The sequence below is a fragment of the Sinohyriopsis cumingii genome, chromosome 3 (assembly GCF_028554795.1).
Source record: "Sinohyriopsis cumingii isolate HCF-2022 chromosome 3, ASM2855479v2, whole genome shotgun sequence".
Lineage (NCBI taxonomy): Eukaryota > Metazoa > Mollusca > Bivalvia > Unionida > Unionidae > Sinohyriopsis > Sinohyriopsis cumingii.
The window spans coordinates 56,496,041-56,515,425 of NC_142963.1; the positions used below are offsets into that span (position 1 = coordinate 56,496,041).

At 33.9% G+C, this 19,385-nt stretch overlaps 1 protein-coding gene across 3 annotated transcripts in view; it reads left to right on the forward strand.

Annotated features, from left to right (window-relative positions):
* LOC149802896 (uncharacterized) overlaps positions 1-19,385 on the forward strand; it is a 138,331-nt gene that overhangs the window by 87,360 nt on the left and 31,586 nt on the right. For all 3 annotated transcript variants that reach the window (XM_089952383.1, XM_089952384.1, XM_089952385.1), the window contains one exon: positions 2,861-2,923. In XM_089952383.1, coding sequence (XP_089808509.1) covers positions 2,861-2,923 — 63 coding nt within the window. The remainder of the gene's footprint in view (positions 1-2,860; positions 2,924-19,385) is intronic.

A 19,385-nucleotide genomic window follows, 5' to 3' on the forward strand; every position in this document is an offset into this window, starting at 1 on the left:
AAAGATGATAAACTGTTTGCTTGTATTCAGTTGATATTTTGGGCCATTTTCTAAAAAGTTAACATATATAGTATATGTATATAATTGATCAGGAGTTGATTATTTCCCTTGATTCTTTGGCCTCCAAGAGTACAGCCTGCAAGTCTACAAGCCATCAAGAAATTGTATCCAGTATATGTGTAAAGAACTTGCACACTTGATGTCATGTGTCACATGTGTATAGAACTTGTATTGGGGCAGCAAACACATTTTTGGGGTTACTTCTGAATGGATCTAAAACACATGTTTCTGAGAGATTTTCAAGTAACTGGATGCTTAATTGTATAAAAGACATTTTTGATTTGGTCTTTCAGCTGTGCATGTGCAGTTGGATGAAAATTGCTTTTTCTTTCTTTTGTGTGCATGTGTCGTGGCCCCATTTTATTCCAAATCTGAAAACTATTTTACTTTTAGCAAAGGTTCATCTCTCTGCGCATTTCAGACTGGTCTGATGTAGATCAAAGGCCAAAAAAGTATAATATCCAGACACAAGCTCAGGTTCCAAAACTGTTAATTTTAGGCCTGAAAAAACTTAGGTTTCAAAAATTATTAAATTATTTTTTAATGCATGCAGAAAGTCAATATTATTTGATATAATTATTCAACTTCATCTGTACTCTTTTCAATAATACCACTGCTTTGGTGTATCCTAAAAGATGTTGACATTACAGAGCTCGGAAATGGGGTAAACATGGTATGCAGGGTTAATGAGTTATGACACCATTCATTTAATGTATGTCATGTAAACAAGTTCAGAATCAATATTCCATTTAAATGAATGCAATATATAATGTGAATATAGGTTTGGTATGCTGGTAAAGTCAAAATGTTTAACAAAAACAAGCAATCAAAAGTTTGAAAATATTTCACACAGGTAGAAAATAGTAGAAAAATGAAGATGAAATGCAGTCTATGTGCAGCAAAAAGTTAATTTATTCAGGTAGAAGTACCATCAAGATGCCAGAGGATATTAAGCACCAACATAACATGGATTTGAGTATGATGTTGTGCCTCTTCAAATTGACTTCAGCCATCCATTAGATGCTATGAAAGATTCTGTGGATATCCCTAAATAAGTAGCAAATTTTTCAGTGTCTTTTCCATTATTAATGGACCTGATACATTGATATTGTGGAATGTAGCATCCTGGAACCATTTTCGGAAAAGTTAATTAATGTTATCATTTGGTATAATTGTGTGTGATCTCTTGCACTCTGGATTAACATTGTTCTCAAAGTTGGCCATAATATCTCACTTACATTTGATAATCTCTTGGATCTGAGTTTTCCCAACCCCCATTTCTGCTACAATTACACCACTACATTTTCCTCTATCCCAAAAAATAATTGCTTTTTGTCCTATAATGATAAATGCCACCTTACTGTGTTTTTGTCCTGTAATGATAAATACCACCTTGCTTTTGAAGCCAGCATGTTGACATCTTTGAGTGTGACTGGAGTATGGTAAGTACAGTTGAGATAAGAAACATTGCAATATTGATTTTCACTAAATGCCTTAATCTAAACAATGCCTTGCTCATTAAACAAAAGAAGCATAATTTGAATAATTGGAATGGTCACTGCTGATATGATCCAATGACTGCATAATGCATGGTGAAACAATTGTTTGGTTAGAAAGCACCTTACAGCTGACCATGGAAGGCAGGTGGCCATACAACAGGGGGAAATTAAAATGACCATTCTGACCAGGTGACCACTGAGTACATGTGACTGGTAGGACAGGTTTGATTATGTGATTACAGTTATTGTACAGTTCTCAAATTTTGCATCTTACAAGATTTCATCACCTTTATGACTGAATGTTTCTCTTCAAGGTCATGCTGAATGTTTTATGAGAGTCTCCATTGGGACTTTGTATTGGAATGTCAGCATTATTTTGACAGTTATTTACACCTATATTGGTCAAATCATTGGAATTTGGTGATACATATTTCTTACAGAGAATGTTACTGATTTCCTTTTGTGTACCAAGTGGCTTTGGCATAGTTGTTCAAGCTTGCCAGGAAACAACAAGGACAAAGTAGTTTTGAACATCATTTGAAAGGATAATAATATTGGAACAGAAAACGAGAGTTTCATTTCCTCATTTATAGCAAATGGTGTTAAAATTCAGGTTCCTTCTTGAGTAAAAAGTGTATAATGTCAACAGAGAAATCAGATCAGTAAATTTGAAATATTGAGGAGCAGTTTGTTAGGATAAAATGGTTATAATTGCATCCTTAAGCTACTTAATCATAAGCTACCTGTGTTCCAAGTGAAAACAAGCAAATTACATTCAGTCTGAAGTCACTGAGATCGATCTGTATGTCTTCAGATGGCTATCAGTCTAACTGACTTATAGTTTTTCTTTTTTAAAAACATATATAATTTAAAAACAGATATAATTTTCAGTGAAAACGAAACAGATTTTCACTTTGACTTTCTTGGTAGGGAAAGTCACCTTCACTATTGTCTACTGTGACAATATTAGTTGGCATACAAACAATAATTGTGTTTCTTAAAGGACATGTAAGATGAAAAAAGATTTTGTAAACATGACATCTCTGTTCTCATCAATGTTTGTCTTTTGACTTTGCATGATTACTATATGGATTATATAAGCAGTAGTTATGCAGTGAGCAATGTGAAGGGGTACAGACTGTCTGAGAAATGGGGCATTACCCAAGGGCATACTATCCCTCTCATTATTGCCCATAACAATAGCTATTGGCATAATTAAACAATTTTAAACATAACATGTTCAACTTGACATGGAACAGTCAGATTATTTAAAATTAAGAAAATGTTGTGTTTACTTCCAGGCAACTTGTCCAGCGTTTCCACTGTATTTCTTGTGACAGACCAGTTGACATGGTTCCCACAGGGTAAGTCATACAGCATTGCAAATTAAATTCAAAGGAATAAATAAATCAGCATTTCTCCAACAAATTACAATAGAAAATTAGCAGATATGCAGGAAATAATGATGGTATATGTTCATCATCTCTTATATTCTGTTATGCATAGCTGTATTTCTTATTTTCTTAATAGTTTCTATAAGGGTCATTTAGTTATTGACATTTGTAATAGTAATATTTTGTGATCATAGTTTGCACTTTAAAGATGAGTCTAGTGCATAAATTGATTCATTCATAGGTATTGAATCCAGGTAAACTACATGTGATCTAATTTAAGAACATGAGCTCTATAAGGCCAGGCTGACCTAATTCATGATTAATTTGTGTAAACTATGTTACCCTGTTTACTTGTAAAGTGATTTCAGATACAAGGATGATTCATTTAAAGCCTTGTATTGCATTCTCTATATTGTATATTAACATTCTATATAAGAGAATTAATACTTAGAACTAGGCATTCTTAGTAGTACCGTCAGTCTTGGAAGAGTTTTTCATCAAAAGGAATTTATTTAATTTAATCATTCATTGGAATTATGTTGCTCTAAAATTCATTTAAAGACTGTTTGGATTTAAGCTGTATTGGAATTAAAGTAAATTCATTTAAAGACACCTTGGGATTATGTCATAGTGACTGTTGACATCAATACTTTGCTATCATTTGGAATACCTTTGGAACTTGATTGGATTACTCAAAACTGTTGGAATTGATGGAACATTTAGAATTTTAGGATTTTATTCATCATAGTGTAAGTGTTTTTTAATTCTTTCACTTTATATTTTAGGGAAATTAATATTTTCAGTTATGCAGAACTAGTTGGCTTTGCTGTCTTGCTACTTATTTTAAGACCATAGAGTTGTAACAATTCATATATTCATCAACTGCTAGGACAAAACACTATTATAAATCAGAAGTCAGAGGTCAACCACTGTTTTCATTCAAATCCTTTAAAGAAATACCTTTGTTGTTGTTGTTGTTGTTGTTGGGTTTAACGCCATTTTTCAGCACGCGATTGGCTATACATGGCGGCCAGTATTAATGGTGGAGGAAGAACCCGGGAAAACCCGGGAAAGAACCACCGACCCACGAGAAGCTACTGGCAAAATACCTTTGTACTTAGTCTGTCATAAAGGTACATGAATGCAACTTTTGTCGGATGCAAGTTTGGGTCATGTTAATGTAGCTTATGTTATTTGTCTCAGCAGAGATTTTTGTTGTTCTTTTGTTACATTTGATTAAATCACCAAAGAAATTAAACATGAGAACATGTTTTGTGACTCCATGAAACATATCTCCGACACCTATGTATAAGAATTGGTTACATGCTCATCAGGGGTGATGAAATGGTTGTCTTCAAACAGTTTTCATGACATCAGGAAAATGTTTGAATGTATAGAACAAACCTATGGGTTTTTATGATAATTCGAAGTAATGTGTAAGGTTTTATAAATTCTAAATATTATCCCAAACATTCATTGTGTAATCTGGGAATTTCAGCTAGTTTTTGCATGTGTTAAAAAATGTTGATGCTAGTAGATTCATGAGCTATTCTGATAATGGTACCCGAAAATAAATGGCACATAACTTTCATTTTAATGTACTGGAGCTGATTGTTGAATTAGCTTGTCACTTATCCAGTATGGCCATGCAGGTTGTTTCATGAATAAGTCCATATGAGTTTTGGATAAAACCATTGTTGTGGGTTTTCTATTCTACTTCCTGCATTGTGCATCCATCAACATTTTTACTATTGTCAGCTTCTCACAAAGCACACAATTAATATTTACCAAATTTGATAGCTTTCTGGCATAATAGTCTTTTTTATTCACATGATGCCAGTTTGCTCCTAAAATGACAGGTAATGAAAATAGACTACGTCTGAAAAAAATTGTATAAAGAAAAACATTTTCTAACCAACATTTGGTATATTTTCATGGAGATAATTCATCTCAGGCATACACTGGCCTCTTGTTGCATAATTTCTTGAAAATCTTCCATATGATTTTGAAGTTCTATGCCTTAGAAGATGTCTGTGTTTGTCAGAGTATAGATAATCAGGCTTTGCAGAGTTACTTTAATATGGAGCAATTATTCTTTTTATAAACCTATGTGCATGATGTATCATATATACTTGATTACATGTTGAATTTAACTGCAAACTGCACCGACCCAGATATGCCATCACATTATATCCTGGCAGGTCTGGGTCTATGCATTTTATTATGACTAATCAGTAGAACAAACAACATAGACACAGATCTTTTACTGCATTATGCAATGGCATATCAGAGTCTATGCTGTTTTGCAGTTGAATAATTTAATATATACAGGAATACTAAACGGGAAAAAAATCCTTTTTAAACCTATTTTGTTCCTTTATTATCTACAGACTAGATAGGTAAGACTTTTGGAAATAATTGATTTAATCTTAGACTGTTGTCATTTTGCCCTAATATTTTGATATTCAATTATTAGTTTTTCTTAAAGTTGTTTTTATGCCCCACCACAAATGAACTAGCCTAGTCTGTCCGTAGATATAACTGTTTATCACATCTTGGTCAAGTTTTGCACTTAGGCCATTTTTTGGCACTGTGGTGGGGCATCCATGTTAGTTCTGTTCACACATTTCTTGTTCACTTTGTTTTGAATTGTTATATATGAATTTTGTCTAGACTATTCACTAAATATTAAATGGTGCTAAAATATATACTACAGTACATATTTTCAGGTAATTCATATTGATATTACCAGAATAATCCTGAACATGAAATTAGTATTCATTCAGTACCTTGTTTGCTTGTATATATTCCACAACCATCTGTAAAAAGCATAGAGCTAGATCTGCCTTTTTCGTAAAGCAGTGGCAGATTAGAGTCCAAACTGTTCATTCTTCTTACAAATTCAGGTTAAAAAACATATTTTTTGTTATTGCTACTTCTCCTGAACTACCTGGAGAAAAGCACTGAAACTTGGCATTCATTCTCATCCATTGATCTAGTTGGTCAGAAAAGAAAATGGTTTCCGTTGGATTTTCAATATTGCCATTAATTGCCATCTTGAAAATACTGCTATATCTACTCCATCTGAATGGAAAGGCATATCAACATGGTGTTTTTGTGACAGACATCTTGTGATATTCACAGGGCCATTAAATGAAAAAAGGTACTGATCTGATGTCGAACATAACCACCATGGTGGTCATCATAAAAATCTTGTTATAGCTATTTCTGCTACATTTTCAGAATGGGTCCTTGTATCAGCATGGGGTTTTCACTAAACGACCTCTTTTGATGACTTGCTGCCCTAAATAAGAATCATGTTTACTTGATGCCCAATATGGCTGTTTTGGCTTGTGTTACAAAATGTTGATGTTGGTACATTATAAGCTAACTTCATAATTGTACCCAAATTAAATGGTGTGAAACATCATCGTAAATAGGAATCAGAAACTTTACCCAGGTCAACACTATATTATACAATAACCAAGTCCCCAGATCAAAAGTCAATGTCATTAGTAAGAAAAAAGTCATACATTGTCGGTGGTTTTCTTGTTGTACTCTGTTGAGCTTATGAACAGATGAATTTTGACCAGTCTTTTTATTTTGTTGTTTTTCATTACACAAGTTGATAATCAGTGCTTTTACATCGATTGTAAGTGATAGGTCTTACAGTATTTCAGATTTGTATCTATGATTACTTGTGAACGTGGTAACACAAACATGTATAAATTAACTTTTATTATATGCAGTTTGTGGATATATCTGAAGAATACATTGAATGATGTAATTTTTTGTTTGTTTAAAAAGAAAATTTATTTATTTATTAAACCAAATTCAGCATGGAGATATATCTGGACAGTATCTGAGATACGTTCAGTAATCTTCTATTCAATTTATCCAGATCAAGGTCAAAGACCATGACAAAAGACCATGACAAAAGACTTTTGTACTTATGATGTGAACATGTTAATGAAGACATAAAAAAGAAATGTTTCTGTTGCCAGATTTGGTATATTAGATTATTTTGAGAATATCTGAGATGATTTCTACACTTAAATTTTAAAAAGATAAAGGAAGGGAAGAAATATGCTTTTTTGAATTTCTGCAAATTCCTTTTGGCTTGTAGAGCATCATTTCCTTGAAGGGAATATCTGTTATGATATCTTTAACAATGTTATCATAATTTACCAGCATTACATGTCCACTAAATCAAACCAGTCAACAATTTAAAAAAAAAATAAATGCAATTTTAGATCATATAAGTATTGACAGCTGGAAATAGTTTAGGAATAGAGATGTTGCCTTACATTTGGCACTTTGTTTTTTTTGTTTGGGGGGGGGGAGGGTATGGTAACTGTACTGTTTCAAAGCCAGAAATTTTTGTTATTAACATTGTTCACTGAGTGTTTTGTAAGTATTATATTATTTTCATTGGTCTCTTGATAAATAATTTATCAAGCAATGTTTCAGGTTAATTTGTCAATCAATTTGTTCAAAGTTTATTTCAATATATCATCCAGGAATCTTTGTTTTATGTTTCTTTGAATTCAACTATTTTTTCTGTTTACATGGTTCAGTTTTGAAAACACATATACACAATTAACTGTTTTAAATTGGCACTTATGGTAGTATATGCAATATTCATAGCTGCATTATTGTAGAAACATTTTTGATGTTTTAGATGACAAGCTAAACTTACTTTTCTTATCCTGTCTAAAAACAAATTGCATCATAATAACACTTTCTAATCACTGCATGAACACTGTCTGATCCATTAATGATGTAAAGGTACAGCTTATTAAACACATTTATTTAGAATCTCACTCGTTAAATACACTTACATGATTTAATTGATGTTTTAATTGACTGCACTTAAGATATTCAAAACTGAAGTTGAAAGAATTAGAGTTATTTAACATGAAGTAGTTCATAATATATTTAGTCATTGGTTGTAACACTCATTTATTTTCTAGTTCCTTTACATAGTATGCAGCATTATGTAAGGTTCAAGATAAATGTGGATATGATTTTTCTTAATATATGTCACATATGTATTCATTCATACTATGAAATAAATACTCTGAATATAATCGTACCTTTTATATGGATTACCTGTGTATAGCAGCTACCTGTATATAATGGTTAGGCACAGTAAGTCGTATTCCAGCATAGCTTGGTGCACACACTTTGACAGAAAGGTCACCTGCATACACAATGTAAAGGTCAGTATCAGCTGGGTTATTTTTATAGACAGGTTTGACTGACACTTTCTAAAATCATATACAGTACAGTGTTAGTTGACCTAGAGCCATTGATGTCGATTTTTCTATAATAAAGAGAGACTTTAGAATACTATTTGGACCTGTAATAGAAAAATTGCAAGTGTTAATATTGACAGAACTACTTACAAGGCTAGTATGTTTTTTAAAATTGAATTATTTTAAGCAAATGAAAATAGAAACCCAAGATTGCATTCTTAAATATTGTGATGTTATAACAGTTGGAGTTTTACATGCTACACAAATGTACTTTCCAGTAATAACAGTTGAAGTTTTACATGCTATACAAAAATTACTTTCCAGTAATTGTCCAAACATGCAATTCATTGGTTAGACAAAATTAGACCATGTATTAAAGGCTTTTCCTATTTTCCATGTTGGAAAGGCTTTTCCCATTTTCCATGTTGGAAAGGCTTTTCCCATTTTCCATTTAGGAAAGGCTTTTCCCATTTTCCATGTTGGAAAGGCTTTTCCCATTTTCCATGTTGGAAAGGCTTTTCCCATATTCCTTGTTGGAAAGGCTTTTCCCATGTTCCATGTTGGAAAGGCTTTTCCCATTTTCCATGTTGGAAAGGCTTTTCCCATTTTCAGTTTCAGTTGATTATAGTTAATTCAGAAGAAAAAAGTTATTGTCAAAAAATATCTTTATTTGATGTACTTTTTTCTCTTTGTGACTTACATGATTAGCTAAAAAGAATGCCCTGTATAGGCTGAAATGGTGGTAATTCTTCCCAGTAGAGGTCTTCAGTCTCTTTATATTTTTTTGTTCAATATAGCCATCAAGGGTTTTATAGTATGCAAACATACTGTTTGCTAATGCATTTAGCCCTATTTTCCCTCAGATTCCTGCCAGATCATTGTTCATTTCATAATGTCATAATTACCTTACACTGTTATATCTAGTGTAGTAAGTTCATAATTCTATCATTGTATTAGTTACACACATACATACATACATACATACATATATATATATATATATATATATATATATATATATATATATATATATATATATATATATATATATATATATTTATTTATTTATTTAAAGGGAAGTAACTACTGCATCAGCTTTAATTTGGTTAATGCTGTAAAATGTAGTAATTTGCAAATTACAGCACTGGATCAAATTTTATTAAAATTATTAAAAACAAATATATGTTTTTAACATATTGAAGAGTCAAAAAGTTAAATTTCTTACAGAACCTTCCATTTTTTGCTTTTAATTCCTGTGTTTAAAAGAAAAATTTGCTAAATATGATTGAAAGTATTTTGTTTTAGTGTTTGTTTCAGTTGACAAAAATATTAAATACTTGGCTATGTTGTTCTGAAGTTTGTGTATCTCACTTTTTGTAGGCTTGATTCCAGATATCCATACACAGAAATTGAGTATTATTCTAACCAACACAGGTTTTAAATTACTTACATACTACCGGTAGTAGTCACTCAGTTCGGGTAAATAAGGGTTTTTAATTTCTTCTGTAGAAATCTTAACACCTTAAATTTTGATAATAACAGAGGATGAGCAGGGTTTTTTTCATTTACACAGAATTAGAGACTGGTTTTTATTTACATTACATTAATTTTATTTGAATGAACTCTAATTGATTAGTGTTCTTTTAACACATCTTTGACCATCCTAACGTCCGTTCTTGATTCATGTGCCATGTTTCTTGTGACTTTATGTGCTTGTTTCGAAATCCTGATGTCATCAACCTGGGTCAGTGCCTTTCATTGACAGTGATAATAACTGCTGATTAAGAAATAGTAAATAAAATTTAAATATGTACATGTACTACATTTCAAAAGAAATAAAACACATTGGAAATGTCCAGTTTAACTAATGTCATATTTACCACAAGATTGTGGCTCTGGAGTGAGTGTTAGCTCTTCAAGCCAGGTCAGATGCTCACATGTTGGTTTTCTTTACCTTTTTGTTAGCTGGAAATCCACGGCAGCCATTTTTATGACATGAAGGGCAATGCAAAAACTTGGTTACTATAACATGCACTTCTTATATCACGTTAGGAAAAATGAATCAATTTATTCATCTTGGCCTAATTGCTAAATACCAATCTTGAATCACATGGCATTTATTTCACAAACCAGGGACATACTTCCAGAAATAGACAAATTTTGACACGCTTGGTAAAACAGTGGCTGGAAAAGAATTTTTTGAGTTTGTAAAAAAATTTAAACCATGAATAAATGAGGCAGATATTGTTGAATACTTTGTTTTGGTGATTTTAATAGTTGGACACAGTATTATAATACAGTTGTAAAATTCATGTTGAGGGCATGAACCTTTGGCAGGTTGAAGATGCTGGCTGAGTGGGCAGCAACTCTTTTCAGCATTTCTTGAATAACAGTATTGCATACAACCACAAGGTTGCATCTTCAAAGTCAGTCATTCTGAAGTTGATGATCTGGATCACTTATATATTTGTCAATTATATTAATTAATAAATACATATGATCTTACTTTTTGTTTCATTTCTCCTTTTTCTTAAACCTCCAGTTTTCCAGATATTGGTTTTTAGTCTTCATAAGATGGAATGTTGCTTTTTTTGTAACAGTGAAATCAAATTTAGAATGCTTAAGCAGATGAAAAGCAAAATATTATCTGATTTTGGTTAAATATAAAATATTGTGAGTTTATTTTTGCCAGAACATTTTATTTTAAAAATTTACATTTGTTTATTTGTCACATGTTATGATTGTATCTTGATTGATGTGATTATTGTTTTATGATTTGTATATCATATAATTTTATGCTGATCAAAGTGATTGTTTATTGGTAATTTGCTAAGATAAAATATATAACATTTTTCATGGGAAGCAGACATAATATTGAACTATGGTTGATTTCAAATGGTATTGTGAATGGTAGCAAGTATTACATCTAGAAATATATTAGTGCAAAGAGCTTGAAAAATGTATAAATTTTTATATTTATATATATATATATATATATATATATATATATATATATATATATATATATATATATATATATATATATATATATATATATATATATATAGGTGTGACGATGTATATGGTTGTGGTGGGGTGCTCCCATTATGTTATTTAAACTATTATTGAAGTCCCACCCGGGCTCTATTTTGTTGAAAGTTAAATTTAGTGAAAGATAGATGTAAAGCTCTGAGCTTCCAGTCAGCAATGCTGACGGTTAGATGGTTAAATAAACAAATAAATGTTGAAATTCCATGAATAACAATTCAATAATCATATGACTCAGATTTCCAATTACACTCCTTCTGCCCGACCCTTTAATAAGCCTATTGCATCACTTGATTAGCAGTGTGAGATTGATTTCCACCTGTCCATGTATTTCTATTCATCTGTTGTATCCTTTCTCTCTTATTTCTCCCAATTCCTTCTCCACTTCCTCCCCAACCTTTCTCTGAATTCCTTCTCCTCCTCCTTGAATTTCTATAGACTCCCCATCCTCCACTTTTTTCTCAAGACTCCTTCTCCTCCTCCTCCACTTTCTCTCCCATGACTAGACTTCTGTTGACTTTGACTATCTCAGCTACAGTCTCAATTCCATCTCCAACTCTTGAAGACTTGGGACTCATTAGAACCAGAAGTTCTCTGTCCCCATGAAAGCTTTCTGTGAAAACACAAGGAATGTACAATAGTTTTCCTTAGCCCTATGATCTCACATTACACACATCCTATCATCATATAATGGCTATTAAATTCCTTCAATCACGCATTCATTCACATCGAGATACCCATACATTCCTGTACAGTAAAACAAATGTCATAATACAGCACGGTATCAATGACTTCTTATAGATACATCAATAAAATCTGTCACGTCAGTACATATTCCTAATCCCTTTATACTAAACAATATCACAGTAATCAGACGCATTTCTTTATCTTACAACTCACACAAGGTATGCAAATATTCAGATATCCATGCTCTGATATATGCATACATCCATAGCAATTAATCTTACATACTTCAACCTTTTTCCAAATTCACAATTCAGCATGTGTAAATTCTAACATAACACATTAATAAATGCACTGGTTTACTACAAAGTAACCTAATAGCAAATTAAAAAATTAATTCTGTCCACAAGCTAACAATCTACATAATTCTTTGCATAAGGCTTAAGCACATTTCTAAAATAGACATGTAAATGAAACACTATGAAGGTAGTGTGTGGCAGTTTCAACCTCCACCCAAAATCATATTCCGTTGGGAATATACGGGTGGTGATGTTCCAGTGGCACCTTATTCTCCAAAGAATTCTCAGAGAGGACCATCAGCTACCATCACATCGAGGCAGATAAAGACAAATGACTTGGTGGAACCAAATGCAACATGCTATGCCATTTTACTATGTTCCTGCAATTGTGTATGAGGAGAGTGATTCAGGAGATGACAGTGCAGTTGCTTTCATCAAGGAAATTCTTGCTTCCTCTATTCATCAGGCTCTTCTCATACTGTTTTGAATTGGCCAGGAGATTGTTCTCTTGATGTTTGGCAGTCAAGTTTGGTTCAAGTCTTCTCGTATGTCTGAGCACCATCTTAGGGCCTGTAAGACAGGTCACTTGGAATATAACTCACCAGCTCTACCAGCCATCAAAGCTTCATGCAGCTGTCCTGGTTGTCACCTTTCCAGTCTAGCCTTGTCCATGCATACTTGACAATTGGAGATCAGTCCTCTAAATGGGCCATGCCACATTCCAGCTGTCTAATTTTTGTTCACAAAACCAAAACAGGACAGGTATAACTGGTCCATCCATTATCTGGCCTTGCTGAACATATATCATTAGATGAATGGCCTCCAGCACAGCTTACTGTTTCACATCTAGCACATCCTGTAAAGAAATACTGATCTGCACCTAGGGATGATGGGACTACTATGTCCATGCTGCTAGGTATGTTGTGTGTGGAAATGGATGTTTTGCCTGGCAAAGATAACTTCAAAAGTTAGAGTGGTGAAAGGTTTGATCTGTCAAATAACTCTGTTCCTACCATGGAAAAAATGGAGTTCAGTTCCAAGGCTGTGATGGAGAAAATGTATCAGATTTTAACACCATCTGACTGCCCACTGCCTCAATCTGTGAACCAGAACTGCAAGGTCAAGGCTTGTCATTGGTGCTTTACTTAACATTTGTTAGTCATTGTTTGCCAGAATAAATAGAAGGCAATTAATCTGCATGGAAATCTATGTCCCAGATAGCCTAAGTCATAAATAGGGCAGCACATCATTTCATGGCCAACTCCTTTATGGCTTCTTCTGATCTCAATTTAGTATGATGAGAAACTTCTGCATTCTGTGCCTTCAAGGTCTCATCACTCTTTGGCTTTATGCTCTTTGCTGTTTGGTTCACTGCTGTTGAACAGGAAGAAGGAACCAGGCAACTCTTCAGCACTTCTTACCCAACTTATCCACTTTTGCAACCTTAACACTCACTGTCACAACAGGGAGATGAAGAGAGGCAGAGGGATAGGTGACCACATCCCATTTAACAACAGCAGGCATCAGGCACAACCGAGGTTCAGATGGCAATAGGCTATTTAGTCTCAAAAGCAATTTAATACAGGGGAAAGGAAGGAAAGTTTCTTTTTCCCCAAGCCTCTCAACAACCATTGATTTACCACCACCCATGAAGAATCTCCTAGATGGTGCCAGATTTCTCCATTTTCATCAAGTTTGGATTAACCTGTTTCTTCTCGACGAAAGGGTGATCCAGAGGGTTTCAGACTTAATTTATCCACCATCTCTCCTTTTGTGACCCCCTTTAATGATGCAGTAGCCATGTAGACAGTTTTTAATGGAGAAGATTACTTTGTTACTCCCAAAGTAGGTGGTGGAGAGAGTTTGTAAACTCTCCAGCTTTTGTTCAAAGCCTTTTCCTGGTGCCAGTGGCAAAATGAGACTGGTAATAGATCTCAGCCTGCAGAACAGATACATTTTAGTACCAAAGTTCAGGATGAGATGTTGCAGTCATTTCACCTTTCCATCAGTTGCAACCTGACAGCTGCTTACTTTTCATGTTCCTATCCATCCAACTGTGTGTAAGTTTATCCAGTTCGCATTCCAGGTAGCAATTTACAAATTTCAGCTTCAGCTTTTTGGCCTCAATCTCAGCCCATGTATATTTATGAATACTGCAAATCTGTACACTGTGGAGGAAGCCAGTGATTGGCATGCTGTTTACAATGAAGTGGATTCACAAGCTTTGTTTCTCCAGTCTCAGATCCAGAGGTTTGGGCCATTGATGCTTTGGCAGTCAGTTGGAATGGAATTTGGGATTGTGCCTTCAAAGCAACTGTTCTGATCCTAGGAGTCACTCAAAGAAGCAGGGATCAAACTTGCAAAGTGGTTCTGTTAGCCCATCATAGGTAGGATAAGTCTTGAGCAAACAATCTGCTTGACCTATTAATTGATGTTCCCAGGAAAATCCCAGAGAAATTCAACCTGCTTGAACAAACCAGCTCACAGGTGCTTCATCCCTGCTGGGACAGACTTATTCACACTTGGTTCTTATCAGGAGAGCCTTGCCTCTTGGTTTTCTAGGTGAGAGGCAGAGGAAATGCATATTTGAAATTTCAGGGACTGGTGCAGAGGCAATAACATCCCTTTGAATGCTTAGATCTCAGAATGAGCTACATTTTTTCTCCTGCTTTTCTTGGATAAAAGGGTAGTACCTGTTATTGTCCAGGGATATCATTCCATGATTTATGACACATTCAGATATAATGGTAGAGTGAACATAGGCCACCACAAGGATCCATAAGACTTACTGGCCAGCTCTGCCTCATATAGACCTAAAGCACTCAACTTGTGTAATAAGTGGAAGCTTTCATGTTTTTTCACCTGTCTCAGATATATTTGAGCCCACGCCCAGAACCTCATTAAAACTGCTGTCTTACAAGACATGTTTTCTGATAGCACTGGCCTCAGCATGCAGGATGAGTGAGCTTCATCCTCTTTCATGGACCGGAATTGTCTCCATTTCAGAGCAGATGAATCCCTGGACTTAATGACACAACTGGGTTTCGTAGATAAGAACCAATTGCCATCTGTGGCAGTCAAAAGTGGTCAACCACTCTCTTTCTCCTATATCATCACATTTAACAGTGATGCAAGACCCACTCCATGTTCTCAATCATTACTTGAAATGCACAGAGAAGAGCCATTGGTCCCAACAGTACCTCTTTCTTAAAGCTTGACAAGAAAATATAAGCCTCAATGCCTGGTGTCAGGTTGAAGTGGGTAATGCATTCAGTGCATTCTGAGCTGTTATGAAGATTTCATGCCATATCATGAGATCAGAGCTATTGTGGAAAGTCTCTTGTTTGAGTGCAACATTTAATTCTGGAATATAATAGAAGCCAATGGCTGACATGCACAGTCAACCTTCAAGAGTTTGTGTCATCAAGAGAGACCAGAATTGAAACTGGTGACTGTGGCCCAGATAACCAAGATATCCATTGTTTGAGGCTGGTACAAAATCATGGGCATGGGTTTGGCACTTTCACTTGATTCACCCAGAGTATTTTTTTTTGCTCTTTAAGGACAAGTCACTGTTGTTTCCTTATCAGGGCATTGTTGTCTCATATTATGTGTCTGTCAGTTATGCTGTTTTCTTATTAGGAATTATGGTATTTTCTTATTTTTGAATTATGGGTAATTCAGCCATTCTTCCTTTGAATGATGCAGTTGTTGGATGTTGGATGCTCATGCATTTCCTGCTCTTCTTACCAGGTCTTGTAATGTTAATATGATCAGGGAATGTATTTGAGAAAGTAAACATTTTAGTAAATTATCTTTCTCTGAGAGTACTTACCCAATCACATTAATATTTAAACCCCTTTCCACAAATGCGAGTATCCTTATAGATGTATCACCTGGCCTAAACTGGTAAACACATGGTAATGTGTGTAGCATTTGTAAAGGAAGGTAATGGGTATTTTTGAGATTGCAGGATTTGAGAGGCAGTGGAACTTACTTCCTAACTTTACTATGATGAGGTAAGTATTCTCAGAAAAACATAATTTACTAAAATATGTACTCTTTCAGGCCGTTTATAATGATATTTTTATAATGTAGCACTAGATACCATTCACTGCCTTTGAAAACAACTTGATTGTTATGGTGCAGTATTCAGTGTGTAATTTACTTTATAATCAACCAGTTTTTCTTCATATCGTATATACTCACTTATAAGTCAAGTTAAACTGCAAACAACAAATATCCTGATTTGCTGTAGCATAATACACCTGCAGATCAAGGACCATGTTGCTTGTTCTACTGATTACTCATAACAACCTGCACAGACCCAGATCTGCCAGTGCATTATGTGACAGCAGATCTGGGTCTGTGCAGTTTGCAGTTGGACTCATCTTGTGAGTATAGATGGTAAATCCATTGCCATATAGTTGATAAAAAAATAGCTACTTTTTTATCCTTTCATTTACGATTTCTGAATTTTAGTCCTGTGCTTAAAGAGTTCAGTTTCTTTTGTTGTGATTATTATTATCAAGATTTCAGGTTTTAAAGAGTTTATGCCTCTAACAATCCAAAGACCGATACTAGCTTAATGGCATTTTCATGGCAGATAGCATGATAATAACAAATGAACAAATGGGTGAATAAAAAATGAATAAATGAATGAATGAATAATGAATCCATGCAGGAGTGAGTGATTTTAAAAACGGTTCATATGATTGAATGAAAATGAAGTTGTAAATATATAGAGAAGATTACAATGGTATAAGCAGGTGCCGATATATTGTATTTTAACCCTTAATTTCAGATTTAATAAAATTTATAAATTTTGTGTATAAGAATGTTGTTTATGCTTTAAATTGCATACTTTCAAGGAAATTTAGGTTGGCGATTTTTTCTCATCCAAATGATTGGTATAAAATCATGAATAAACAAATCTGAGATGAGGCATGTGATGATTGACAGGATTCCTTGTAAAGACAGGTAAAAATGCTTGTCGTTAATAGTTCATGAAGAAGACTATGTACTTGCCACTTTACAAAGCAGAAACACTGCCAATAATCATGTGTTTCACAATGGCATTATTCTTTGTACAGGACAATTTATGTGGTGTTCATTTTTTTAAAATGAAATATAATATCATAAAAAAGTTTCCAAACTTAAATGAATTTGTCAAGCCATCATTACATTGTAAGAATTCTTGAATTTTTTGACAAGAATGTAATATTGTCAATTAGTAATTTCACACAAATTTAGTATTCTTATCTAGAAAAAGGAAAATGTTTGCAGTGTCTCTCTACCTTGGCCATCACCACTTATTTATGTTAGCCAAGAATAAAGCTTTTTTTTCATGATAAGCATTTTACGCAGAATTATTTTAAGGGGGTAAAAAAAGTTTAAGATATTCCCATTCCCCTTGTGCTTACATTTTTACAATGATTTATATTTTTCTAAGGGTTTTTAATATCACTTTGCCGAAGTAGCTTTTAATGTATACTGATATTAATGATCGAAAAAATTAAGTTGATCATGTCACCATACAGTCTTACGTTTTAAATTGAATACAACCAGGAAGTGATTTACATTTTTAAAGGGGGGGCCCAAGTGGCAGAGTGGTCTAAAGCGCTCTCCATTACGGATCACTGCCATCTCACCTCTGTCTGCGTGGGTTCGAGTCTAGGATTTGGTTAATGTGGGTATGTGAGAAAGCTTGCCAGTAGCTTCTTGTATGTGGGTGGTTCTTCCCGGGGTTTTCCCGGGTTCTTCCTCCACCTTTAATACTGGCCACCATACATAGCCTATCGTGTGCTGAAAAATGGCATTAAACCTCACAACAACAACAACAACAACATTTGTTAGGAGTGAAAAAGAAAAAGAATATTGTACATTCTTTTTCAGTGCAGTTTCTTGTGTTGTTTTTCAACCAAACAATATAGCAATTATTTTCTTTGCTGGTTTTCTTCCGGCACACATAGTAAACATTAATATTCGCAAGCAGGCCCCTAATCTTCCCTAACTGGAGGACTCCAGACAAGATATAAAGCAAGCTTCATTTTCCTATCCACTACATCTTGTATGTTTTATAATTTGGTTTACTTTTTACACCTAAATTTTGTAGAGGAACATTTATAAATATACAAATACAAAATAATATAAAATATAAGTATTAGTATAATAATACAGTATAATATAAATATAAGTATTAATTTATGCAATAAAGATATTGCTGAGTATGATAGCTGTTTACTATAAATTTTTCAATGAAATGTAATAACTATGATATATAAGCCCCCTTAAACAAAAACTTTGCAAGTCCTGATGGGATCTTGTACATGCACATAGTGAAAGTGGAAAAGGTCTGTTTTGCTAAACACCATAGAAATGTGGCTTTTTCACTGATATACATTTCTGGACATTCTTATATGAATTTTCTGCACATTAGCAGATATATTGAACAGTTAATGCTTATTGTGTGTCTACTGTATATATTCATTTCCAAGTTAGACCCTGATTTGCCATGGCATAATGTGCTGGCAGATCAGGGCCTATGTTGCTTATTCTAGTGATTACTTATGACAAACTGCATAGACCCAGATCTGCTGGTGCACTGTGAAACAGCAGATACAGGTTATGCAGGTTGTAGTTGGACCCAACTTATGAGCAAGTAAATATTGTATCTAAACAAATTCAATAAATGGGAATAAATTCTTACATGCTATTTTAGCAGATGAAAGTGAATATTCTTGCCTTTTTTAATTCCATATACTCTTTGACTTCAGCTCAGAATGACATAAAAATAAACTGGTTGGAATATTCTCTTCCTCTCGACTAAAACAGTCTTTCCAGATACATAGCAAAACATTCCAGCACCCCTTAAAGAAAAACAAACATATTTATGGGGCCTCCACCCAATTAAAAATGTTTTATGAGGGAATAAGGGAGGGGGGCCCTCCCTACTGGGCTTGGCCACCCACACCCCAATAGTTGTGGATGTTGTTTGGGTGGTTGCAATGCCACTGTGCCTTTATGAACCATTGGTCAAAAGTCCCAGAAAATTTTTAATATTTATGTCAGGTGTATTTAATGTTTATGGTTTAAAAATACTTTTAAATAATTTTTCTAAAGCTGGATACTTTCATGTTGATA